This window comes from Tachysurus vachellii, chromosome 3, assembly GCF_030014155.1.
Source record: "Tachysurus vachellii isolate PV-2020 chromosome 3, HZAU_Pvac_v1, whole genome shotgun sequence".
NCBI lineage: Eukaryota > Metazoa > Chordata > Actinopteri > Siluriformes > Bagridae > Tachysurus > Tachysurus vachellii.
The window spans coordinates 24,543,074-24,555,309 of record NC_083462.1 but is presented as its reverse complement, the minus strand read 5'-3'; the positions used below and the strand labels follow the sequence as shown (position 1 = coordinate 24,555,309).

Here is a 12,236-nt window from a genome sequence, read left to right as displayed (position 1 = left end):
TAGGTTTGCGAGAGCCCTAGTGTGAATCTGATGTGAAAGTTGCAAATTTGAATGTGAATTTCTGTCTTGTGTATTAGATTTACCTAGTTCCTCTACGATGAGAGCTGATTCAGTTGACTCAGCACACGGTTCATGGCTTTGGATGAAGTTAAATGTATCTGAAGCCAGTGCTGAGGTTTCACTGTTAAGGCTGTGTTCAAGAAAGATGAGGAAAAGGTCAAATCAGGTGTGAGAACACTGAAGCAATAATAGCTTGTACTATGAGAGAACTTGAAAGTTGGAAGGAGGTAAAGAGAAGTTTTTCTCAAGTCATATGTGTAAAAGTGAAAAGAGAAGTCACTAGACCTGATCTCTAAGTCCAATTATTTACTATAAAATGAGAACAAGAGTGGAGCAAGTACTGACCCCTGAGGAACTCCAGTAGTAAGGCTGTGAAATGATAAACCTGAACATCTTCAAGCTAAGTGCTGGGGTAAATCATGTAAGTAAGAGTGGAGTTGAGGGTGTAAAAATGTTCAAGAAAATATTCTCTCTGGTTTTGTGTGAAACTTCTCTAAAAAATACATGGATTATACACATACTTTGTTGCATCAGATATAAAGACAGCTTTTCCAGAAGTACATATTGCAATAGAAATTGAAAGGAACAGGAATGAAAGTAAAGGAACGGGTCTGCAAATGGTAATATTAGTGGGATAAAGCAGGTGCTTCTTGAGGAGACATATAAGGGAAGCAGATCTGAAGATTGGGGTTAGGGTTATAGTAGAGAACAATTTACTTATGCCTTCATATGCCTTCCTTTCTCCCCTTCACTCAAATGAGTAAGCAGCTGTTTAACCCCTTAAGCTATCAGTTTATTATTCAGTTAATCATTCTAAAGCATATTACTCAGTAACTACCATGAATTAAATGGTAAAATTAACTGGAATTGGAAGCAGTAATTGGAAGCAGGTACAAGTGTCAGGAATATAAATCTGGATCCACCAATAAGTCCTGAGAGGTTAAGGGCATCGTTCTTATAAAACTGGGGCTCAGTGTTAAATAAATCTAAAATTGAGATCCACTTTATGACAATATTGCAAACTGCAGTAATTCAAGGGGAATAATAAGGGGTAGCAGGTCTAGACACTCATTTTCCAGATAGATTAAGAAAATGTAAAAGAAAGAAAGAAAGAAATGTTCCTTATCACTCACTCACTCATTTTCTACCGCTTATCCGAACTACCTCGGGTCACGTGGAGCCTGTGCCTATCTCAGGTGTCATAGGGCATCAAGGCAGGATACACCCTGGACGGAGTGCCAACCTGCAGGGCACACACACTCTCATTCACTCACGCAATCACACACTACGGACAATTTTCCAGAGATATGTTCCTTATAATTTATTTAAAAAATTTTGTATGACCAGAAATTCTGGTTCTGCAGATTCTGCAGTGTGCATATAAATGATTATTGTATTCTCAGTGTTGTCAGGAGTTACATGACACGATTTGAGGGTCAGGATCTTTTTGATACACTTGCTATGACCACAGCTTGGATGCCACTAAAGTTGTGTGAACTTTAGTGCCCTAAAGAACTGTTGCCCCTGTTAACCTGTTACAGCATGCAGAGGCATTGACATGGCCAACTAGCATTACTTACACTATACATCAAAATTAGAGAGAGAGAGAGAGCAAGAGAGAGAGGTAGAGAGAGAGAGAGAGAGAGAGAGCGAGAGAGAGAGAGAGAGAGAGAGAGAGAGAGAGAGAGAGAGAGAGACAGAGCTTCACAGAAAGATAAAGAGGAGGTCATGCCGAGGGAACCCACACACCACACTAACACACAATCCAGTCTCAAATGGTGATCACAGTTATCCTGTAGTATAGTTTGTTGGTTCTCTGTTGCCCCCTGCTGGACCTGACTGGAAAGACAACTCTCCTGCTCAGCATAGAGTGAGCACGTACATGTTCAAGGCTCACATAAGTGGTTACTGGATAACTCTAATACCTCACACACCTCACTGAGCTAATAAGGTTTGATTGCATGGCTGCTAAAACTAATTGAAACTAGTAATAATATTCAGCTTAATAAATCATGAATCATTTTAAGTGTAAGACATACGTATAATGAAACAGCAACAAACATCACCCTCTATAATCTCGAAATAACTCATCATTATAGAGCGAAATATACAGAGCACCATGTGATCCTAAATTAACCAGCCCAATTATGATCTGACAAACAGTACCCGTATAGGCCCTCAATCTGTATTTACATCCTGAATAACATGCTGAAGCGAGTTAACAAAGCGTGATAGACTCATTTAGATGATAGCAAACGATAGCAGGTGGAAAAACTCCATTTTCTAGTCTGGGTAATGTTGTTGATACCTATGCTGTAATATTTCATGCTAATAATATATCAGATAGATTCCATTGACCTTTTCTCAAGCTAAACAAGCTGAGTCTGCGATTCACTCCTCCTCAGTCATTTCAGCTCAGCGCAAGGAACACTTATCATCCACTTTATGAATCTCTGCACTAGTGAGAAGGTGTGTGTGTGGGTGTGTGTGGTTGGGTGGGTGTAGATGTGTGTGGTGCATGAATGAGCATCATTCACTGTAATTAATCACAATACAGCTTATTTCACTCCAGAGAAATGAGGGATGTATGGTGCTGTCTCAATCACCACATGGTTGATCTGTTCAAGGACATCTGAAGACTTGCATACGATTAAAACAGCGTAAACAGGATTTTATTCATGTTGGATTTCTGTTCATGTTGTCTTAATTTTAAGCACACAAACAAAGGAATTGTTCTCTGACCGTACAGAAGAAGGACATTCTTCTTCAATGCATGTCAAGAATAATTTAAGAAGCATTTGCACATTGCACCTTGTTACTTCAATTGAACTACATTGTGACAGTTTCATAAAAATTTTACACTGTAGGGCTTTGCCGCTTAATGAAGACGACTGCAAAGAGCCAAAACCTTAATCAGATTCACAGCTTATCCTCCCACCAGGCACTGAATGAGAAATATGCATAAACCATAACGCACACAATGAGAGTGTACGCAGCACCCTGCCAAGCTTGTCTGCCAGCTTGAGATCATTCTGATCCAGCGGCTGCCCATAAAAGAAACTATTATTACATCAGGAGGCATTCAACAACCCAGATTATCACCTAGGAGCTTTTCAATTAATAAACTAAATGGATTATATTATAATATGCTACCTACTGTCCATACTAACCGCTAACATCCTACAATTTTACATGCACATATATATAATTATTACATACGAAACCTCTTTATCACAAATTGCACAAATGATTATAATTTCAAGCCTATTTTTTCGTTTTCAATTGTATATCTAAAGTGCCATTTTAAACTGTTTACATAGTTATTCCACATACTGGACTCAAATTCATTCCGATTTGGGATGCAAATACAAACTCTTTAATAAAAACTTTGTGTAGTGGAGTATTGTTCAAATTATTGATGGATAAAGCAGGTGGAAACCTACAGTACTGTATGATTATTCTTACAGAATTACTAGTAAACGTATCATATACAATTAAAAGAGATGAGATCTTTTCAGTTTAGTAGTAGCAGCATCATGAGATACGATACCGTGATTGAACAGTGTTATATTTACACGTTTTTTTATTCATTCATTCATTTTCTACCGCTTATCCGAACTGCCTCGGGTCACGGGGAGCCTGTGCCTATCTCAGGCGTCATCGGGCATCAAGGCAGGATACAACCTGGACAGAGTGCCAACCCATCGCAGGGCACACACACACACACACACACACACACACACACATTCACTCATGCAATCTCACACTACGGACAATTTTCCAGAGATGCCAATCAACCTACCATGCATGTCTTTGGACCGGGGGAGGAAACCGGAGTACCCGGAGGAAACCCCCGAGGCACGGGGAGAACATGCAAACTCCACACACACAAGGCAGAGGCAGGAATCAAACCCCCGACCCTGGAGGTGTGAGGCGAATGTGCTAACCACTAAGCCACCGTGCCCCCTGGTTTTTTATTACTTTGTTAATTCATTCATTTTCAGTAACCACTTTATACTGATCACATTGGTTCCTGAACCAATCAAATGCTAAATGAGAATAAATTCATGTGGGACTCTTATTCCATCGCAGAACACACATTCACACATTCACCAAGAGGCCATTAAGAAAAAACAATCCACCATCCAGTACATTTTTGGGGGGAAATTTAAGAACTCACAGGTAGCCCAAATGGACACAGAGGGAACAGGTGAAACTCTGCTCAATAACCCAAGCTGGGGTTCATTCCTGGAGTTAGGTGCTACCGTAAACCTAATAAAGAAAGAAAACTGGAAGTGCTTGATAAAGACATAAATAAATCTTTGAAACACTATGAAGACATTTATGGCATTTGGCAGATGCTTTTATCCAGAGCAAGAAACATTTTATCTCATTTTATACAACTGAGCAATTGTGGGTTAAGGGCCTTGCTCAATGGCCCAGCAGTGTCAGCTTAGTGGACCTGGGGTTCAAACCTTCTGACCAGTAGTCCAGCACCTTAACCATGTCATGTTATAATGCATTCATAAAACCCCATTCACCATGTTGTAATTGTTATGAATGTATTTTATTTATATGGCCTGTTTATGCTGCCACAAACTCATATAAGCAACAGTCTAAAACTTCTGCAAGTTTAAGAAAATGGTGTCACATGACACTAACTTTTTCAGATTTCCAAGAGTTAAATAAGACAGCTATCTCTCCCGCTCTCTCTCTGCCAGCCCATATGGAAAGAATTAAATCTGAATTGTAAACTCCAGCTAAAGCAGGAAATCTGTATTGACTTGATAGTGCATGACTTGGATAAAATCCCCCTCCATCGTGCTGACGCTATTATCCTGTTATGGACCACTGGCTTAATCTGCACAAAGACAGGACAAAATGATAAGAAAGAAACTCTAGGAAAAACTCCCCAAGTAAACTGTCAGTATATGAAGGTGCTGGAATCAAGAAGCATACTTTACATTCGATTCACGGTATAGAGTCGAAATAAGGAGTAAGAGATATGCTTTAAGTCTTAAATGAAGATCTGTTTTAGAAACTTTATCAAGAATCTGCAAGAATTGGTTTTATATTAATTTGATGTATTAATATAATGCGATTTTTTTTTTCTCTCAAAGTATACAAAATCTCCTAACATATCTAAACCAGTTTTCATGACATAAAGCCTGGTTTGGTTTTAGGCAGAATTTATTTCCTTTCATGGCATATTGCAATTATTGTACAGTCAATCTGTGAATACAAATTCATTTCTGTTATGAGTCAATTATTTTACAACTTTTGTAATTATTTAGGGCATTTTTATATATCTACTGTTTTAATCGAAGTCAAGACAACTGGACCTGGGTTCTAATCCTAAACATAACACTGGTCCCTAAATTTTCACTGAGGTGCCATTAACAAGTTAATGTATAAAAGCCACATGCTCACAAACTATGTAACCCGATGCCATGTGTTAATGTGCTGCAGGAAATTAATACTCAATTAACTTGTTAATTATGAGGCAGGAATGAATGTAATATTATTTCATCTCCCTACTTATGTACCTATGGTCACAATGGTCTAAATCAATAGATGTCATTTTAATATACAAGAAACTTAACTCATGGCTTTAATGTGTTCATTTATAAAATCCTTGCATTAAAAATAACCACCAGGTCGCCAATGGTTCTGTGGAATCAGAGCTGTAATTTTAATGGTCAGAGTTTGGAGATTTGATGAAGATTAGTTGAGTTGCTGGAGATGATGTGACCCCAGAGTCTGAGCCGGCTGACCCCTCCATCAGGAGCAATTACGAGCCTTACATGACTTACACGCCCACACTGCAGCACACACTCTCCAGAGTACAAGTGCCTGAAGTGAGGCTTCAGCTGAAGAAAGAAAAAAGAAACAACCATACTCACAAGGAGAAAGTGGATGTGCTTTAACACCAGTTCCAGTATTGAAGCAACCTGACTGCATGTAAAAAGTATCACACTAATCAACCATTCAGTAAAGCATTATGAAACATTCACAAGACAGACAGCTTACTTTCTGAGGAAGAAGAAGCATTTTCCACGTGGGACCTTTATCACTGCTCCACTTGTGCTTTATATACGTTTGCTCCTCTTCTGGGGTTATACTACATCCCTCAATTTTACACCAGTCAGGAAAATTACCTAAAAATTTAAGAGGATATGAACTTGATGTCTGTTACTATTATTTATGTAATGCTGATCCACCTATCAGTTTGGTGTACCTTTAAAATGATTGGTGTCTATCTCAATTCTGCTGATCACACCAGGATGCCCAAGTCTGAAGATGGCCCACTCAAACCCAGGGACCTGCAAGATGCCCTTCTCGTCCATCTGAGTGAGTATGTATCATAAGATCAGTGAAATTATACAGTCTCCACCAAAAGGCTGCTTCTGGAACAGGATCATCTTTATTGATGGTGCAAGTCATGAAGCAGCAGCGGAATGTTTTCAGAAGTCTACAGAAACATTCTGCCTGCCAGTTTAAAGAGAAATCTATTCAATCGAATTGAGAGGAACTTCATTATGCAGTAAGGCAGTCACCAAAAACACAGTGCAAACACAACAAAGAACTTAATCAGGGGGAAAATGTGGAAGGTTTTAGACTGACCAAGTCAATCACCAGACCTTAAATCAATTAGTCATGCATTTCGCTTCATGAAGAAGATATTAAAAGGGAGAAACTCCAACAAAACAATCAACAACTCAAAGCAGCTGCAGTACAAGAGTGGAAAAGCATCACCATTAAAAGTGCCATGATCTAAGTTGTTCCACACATCTAGATGTTAATATCAGCAAACGAATGCCGATCTATCCGATCTGTTGTCTCGTAATCGTCTTTTGATCTCCAGCTCAAATGGCTTCAGTGGTCAGGATCATAGTGGATACAGAGTCTAGCCCAGAAACACAGATTACACTGCAGATGGGATTCCAGTGCATCAAAGGCACCCCATCTCCCAACTTCGCACACACATCCTTACATTCATTCATTCATACCTAGGGCCAATTCTGATCATAATAATTAGTAGCAATATTATTAGTAGCAGTAGTGTTGAAGGAATGTTATTATACTTTCAGCACTTTGGGACGATCCAGGCGTCGTGCTGTTTCCCACCCATCGGCCATGCTGTCAGCTCTTCCCAAACCTGAAAAAGTGCAAAAAGTTTTCCACACAGCATTTGCCACACTATATTATCCATTAGCAAGCTCTTAATGTATTCAAATCACATTAGCATGGAAAATTATCTCCTGTTTTATAAAGCTTCTTTTTAACAGGTGGATCAACATGAGAAGAAGAAGAAGAAGAAGAAGAAGAAGAAGAGAAGAGCGTTTTTTAAATCATTAATGAATCCAGTACCGATCATGTTGCGTGGGTGACCAAAATGTGCATCACTGTATCCCACACACACTCCACCATTCACCAATGTGACAAGATCCACTTCCTCCTGACTGGATACACTGGACCAGTTTCTTTGTCCAACTCCATACACTCGCAATCTTGCAATACCTCCATCTGTCAACAGACAGTAAATTGCATTTAGCTATTAACAAAAACATCTAAAAAGCTGCCTTTTAATAGCATTCTAAAATGTTAATATATTAAACTGCAATCAGGTTACATTGTGTGTTTAGTAATTAGTTTATTTAGTGTATTATTATTGTATGTTACCAGGATACATGTTCAGGCGGATATGGGTGACTCGATGAGGGAAGGTGACACTGAAAAAGTTGTGGCAGGAATCCGAGTACCCGGGTCTCAGCACTGTCACCGGTACAATCTCCTCCCAGCTCTCTGAGTGAAGCTGTCAGACAAACAGTTTGGATTTGATTATATTTTGTCAGCACTGAGACAGTTTATATAATAGTAGACAATAAATTACCTGAGCCACAGCTTCAAACTGGCTCTCTGAAGCAGCCATACCTGTACGGTCTCCCTCAAGAACTAAAGGCGGCACAGATCGTCCATCTGAATCAAACATGTGAGGCATAAAATAGTTTGTTTAGTCTTCTGTACTGACATCAGTGTTACCCAACAGAGGTTTAGACTAATGGTATACTGAGTCCATGAACTAGTGGATTAGAATGAATGTGTTCACTGATAGAGACTTCAAAATCACTTCTGTAAGTTGTTCTGAATAAGAGCAGCTGCCAAAAGCCATAAATGTAAATGATAGAAACCCTTGTTTAGCTTTCTGACTTAACAAGAATATTGTAAATATTTATGGATATTATAAATATTTGTATTCTTTATTTATTTTTTATGAAACTGATATGTATAAAGCATTTCACTACATTTCCCTAATGTCTGTGGTTGTGTACGTGACAAAAAAAAAGAAAAAATAAACACCACAGATTTTCACTCCAATTCCCAGGATTCGGCATGGCCTACTGCAGCACCCTCACTTCCTCATTCGCAGTCACTACTTTCTTTTTCTCGACTTGCTCGTCTGCCTATTCGCATAGTACGCCTGACCTGTGCTTGTTGTTTTGACCTTGAGTATTGATTTGGATCCTGTTCCTTTGTGTTAATAAAACTGCTTTACCTGCAGCTTCATCTGTCTCAGCCCGTCTCTTGTAGCACATCCTAACAGCTTGCTGTCTGTGACATTTTCCCCCTCAATTAGTCTCAGGTTTGCCTGAGAAATCGATTGCAATGTAACATTGTAAGAATATAACACTATTATGACTATATTGCCATAGCCAGTGAAATACAGAATACAGGTACAATAAATGCACAGCAATCCCTTTTTTGTCCCTCAGTTTGCTTCAATTATAGCGGTATACCTCCATCTAATGCAGAGGTCCCTAACTTACAAACCAAAAAATAAAAAATATTGTCTGTTTTCATTATATCACTATGAACCTAATGAAATGGCCCGTAGTGGAGTACTAGCTAACATCTCCATATTACTGCTGTAATAAATCACTGTAGTGTTTTTTGGATCAGACTGGACACTCATGCATGTTGTTGATATTGAAACTGAACAATCATTTCAATTTTAATTTATGTGGAAACATTAATTTGTACTTTACAACTTTCTTACATTAAAACATTTAATACGGTTTAATATTCGGTACAACCATTTTGGTTACAGACATTACGTACCAAGACAGGCAGCCTGAATAGAAATGGAAGGTGTGTAGTTTCCCGTGAAGAACGACGTGTCCACATCAACGCCGTGAATGACACCAGGAACTCCCAACTGCACAACGCACCAGTCGTGACCTTTAGCACAAGACAAAATGAACCGTACCGTGCATCGTTCATGAGATCAATGCATGACTTTTGAGCAGACAGGTGTTTTGAGGATTATGAGAAGTTCCCTCCTAACCAGGTCAGGCCGCCTCGTCCAGTTGCAATACTTCAAAGAGCTCTTTTCCTTCCTGTCATTTTATTGATCGTGTGGAGCAGATAGATGAGGGTTCTTAGTGAAGGTGGCCCACAATACACATACTCATCAAAGCCATAAAGTAGATCAATACCAAGGTCGCAAATAAGAAGTTGCTGTCTGAGAGATTCAAGTTGGCCAAGTAAGATTTTTTATAGAAATGGAATGATACCTGGTATTCTTTTCCTTCTTGTTTCCCAACCGTCCATCCATTTCCCAAACTCTGTGAAAGCTGAGGTAAGGAACTCTGCAGGCTCCCTCTACAAAGCACAGCGTCCCAATATTAAAGTAACAATTTAATTTACTGAAACATGTACGAGTAAAAACTGGACTTTTAACACCGTACCTTCAAGAGATTTCGAGCTGGAGCAAACCACTCATCTGTTGCAAAAATCACCTAGAGTAACAAATAGCGTAGCAATTTAAGCACAGAACCATGCTCACAAAATTTCAGGCAGTTGAATGACATTAATCAGAGTTATAGAGAGAAGCTCAGTGCGCTGTATTTGTGGTCAGTATTCACCTTTCCTCCTGCTGTTTCACACACAAGATTATTAAACTGCACAAAATCTGGCTGACCAGAGTTCAATTTCACAGCTGATCGGTTTGCCATCCTCGATGTGAAATGCTTCAAAAAATTGTTACAAGTCCTCAAGGATTGCCTGAAAATAAATGCTTCTTTCTCGTCGAGTTTTTCCAGGTGGAAAAATTGTTTACTAAAAAGGTCAAACAGACCAAAGTACACTCATTGAGCAATCTCATTGGTGTTGCTTTTTTAAAAAAAACGGACCTACGTACAGTTCGCCTAAAGTTTATATATTAGTTATTTATTTTATTTAAATTAATAATTTAGCTCAGAAAGGCCCAGTACCTGTTTGTGTGACTATGTATTATGACAATAGGGATCCAAAGTGTGTAATGGTAACAAAGCGTCCTTTTCTGAAAGATATATAATATATAATCTGGAAAAAAAAACATAAAATGATGTGATAAATACAATTTTTATAATATCATATTGATTATTGTACATTTTCTGTGTTGGCTGGAATGAAAACCTGTACCCACAATGACCCTGTGGGGATAGAATTAAACACCCAGAGAGCACGATTCCTAATATATGAAACACATTTTCAAGCATCAGAAAGAGACTAATATAGAAACATAATTCAGAATGATATACGTATATTGTGGGGGCATGGTGGCTTAGTGGTATTACAAGTCTTTTGTTAGTCCTTAGTTAGTTCCCCACTCAGTACTTGTAGAAATGTGAGTAATCCAGAAAAAGAGATAAATCCAAAGGTTGTCTTTAAAAGTGTTGAAGGAAAAATCCCAAAAAAAATCCAGTTGTCTCTTGAAACTCAGCAGCAATTAAATTAGCACACTTATTTAACAAAGGGACATAAATGTTCTGGAAAAGGGATTCCAAAACTCAGGAAATCCTCCAGAAATACATTTGTACGTTAGAACAACATGCACGCCCTCTAAACATTTCCTACTTTTATTTTTTAGGCCTTCCTTCCTCCCAGGTGTTATTCTTCAATATAAAAAGTCCCTTCCCCTAAAATAGGGTTTCAACCTAAAAGTCCCCAAAATAAACAACATAAATAAAGGATATTTTATATAAGGCATACAAATTCAAACCAAAACAAACAAACAAACAAAAAGCAAAAGTTTATGCATAATATTTTTTGTGGGCCTTAATAATGGTCCAAGGTTACAGTGGTTAGAGGATTCCTACCTCTACCGTGTGTGTGTGGCGTTTGCATGTTCTGACTTTGTGTCAGGGGTTTCTTTTGGGTACTCTGCTGGGTACATGTGTTACAGGTTGATTGGCATCTCTAAATTGTCAATAGTTTGTGTGATTGTGACCTACAATCAGTTGGCATTTTGTACATAGTGTCTTCGACCTTATAGCCTGAGTCCCCTGGGATAAACACCAGGTCCAACACAACCCTGTGTATGTTAAGTGAGTGAGTTGGATGGATGGATGGATGGATGGATGGATGGAGAGATTTATTGCTTCAAGTGAACTGCATGCAACCTCCAAGCTGCTTGAGCCTGATTAGTGGTTTAAACCATTAAAATAAACAAAGAATAATGATTAGAATTACTGTATTTTTATACTTTTATTCTAATTAAAGGTACAGGAATCTAGGAGTATGTCATATGACAGCTAGCTAGTAAACCAGCTCACACTTGTCACAGGAGAAAAAGTGGGATTAGTTTATTAGTTAGTTATTAGTAGAGTTTCCACATTTCACTTTACAGTACTCTTCCATGTCATCAGTACCGCATGAACAATTCCAAAAGAACTCGGTTACTAATAATGTACAAAGTTCTCTTGCTGCTTGTGAAATATTTCCTGTTATTTAGAGTTTAAAAAAAAGTAACTGATCATATTCGGAGTTGTCGCAGGGCAAAGAATAGAGCTGTCAATTACTTTCATTAATAATATTTTAATGAGCTTATAATTTAATTCTGCCTCAACCTGGTCAAACATTAGAATAATGTCATCACTGTGTGCTTATATCACAAACAACGGAATGTGAAAACTGTCACAAAGAAAGATCGTGTTTCGCCGTCACTGGTTAGTTATGAGTACATTCATCATCTTGTTCAAGACTTCTTGTCTTTAGTGTTTCTGATGGTTTGCGCATTTTAAAAAGTAATTTATAGATGAAACGTCTTCATATTTTGGTAGATGTTAGGGAATTTGCCAAGTAAGATAAATGTATCCTGTATTTTGTGTAATAGCTGCATAATGAGGATGGTA

At 38.3% G+C, this 12,236-nt stretch overlaps 1 protein-coding gene across 2 annotated transcripts; it reads right to left on the bottom strand.

The window, feature by feature from the left end:
• Nucleotides 1–5,232: 5,232 nt before the first annotated feature.
• Nucleotides 5,233–10,944, bottom strand: allc (allantoicase). 2 transcript variants are annotated; one of them, XM_060866397.1, is made up of 12 exons: nt 10,335–10,944; nt 9,987–10,179; nt 9,810–9,860; nt 9,636–9,723; nt 9,181–9,300; nt 7,955–8,040; nt 7,744–7,876; nt 7,432–7,587; nt 7,146–7,219; nt 6,299–6,407; nt 6,091–6,218; nt 5,233–5,930 (listed from the first exon to the last, which is right to left on the bottom strand). In XM_060866397.1, exons 1-12 carry the CDS (start codon nt 10,439–10,441, stop codon nt 5,760–5,762), a joined length of 1,416 nt encoding a protein of 471 aa, XP_060722380.1. In that variant the 5' UTR covers nt 10,442–10,944; the 3' UTR covers nt 5,233–5,759. The 2 variants fall into 2 exon arrangements, with proteins under 2 accessions (XP_060722380.1, XP_060722381.1); XM_060866398.1 differs by having other exon boundaries at nt 9,987–10,944.
• Between the last annotated feature and the right edge of the window lie 1,292 nt (nt 10,945–12,236).

Excerpts from the sequence above, each read along its gene's own strand:
- allc (XM_060866397.1), bottom strand. The coding sequence starts at position 10,441 with ATGTTTTTTTTTCCAGATTATATATTATATATCTTTCAGAAAAGGACG. Across the intron at positions 7,588-7,743 it reads CCGCCTGAACATGTATCCTG|ATGGAGGTATTGCAAGATTG; the intron begins GTAACATACAAT and ends GTCTGTTGACAG. Across the intron at positions 7,220-7,431 it reads TCACCCACGCAACATGATCG|GTTTGGGAAGAGCTGACAGC; the intron begins GTACTGGATTCA and ends GCACTTTTTCAG.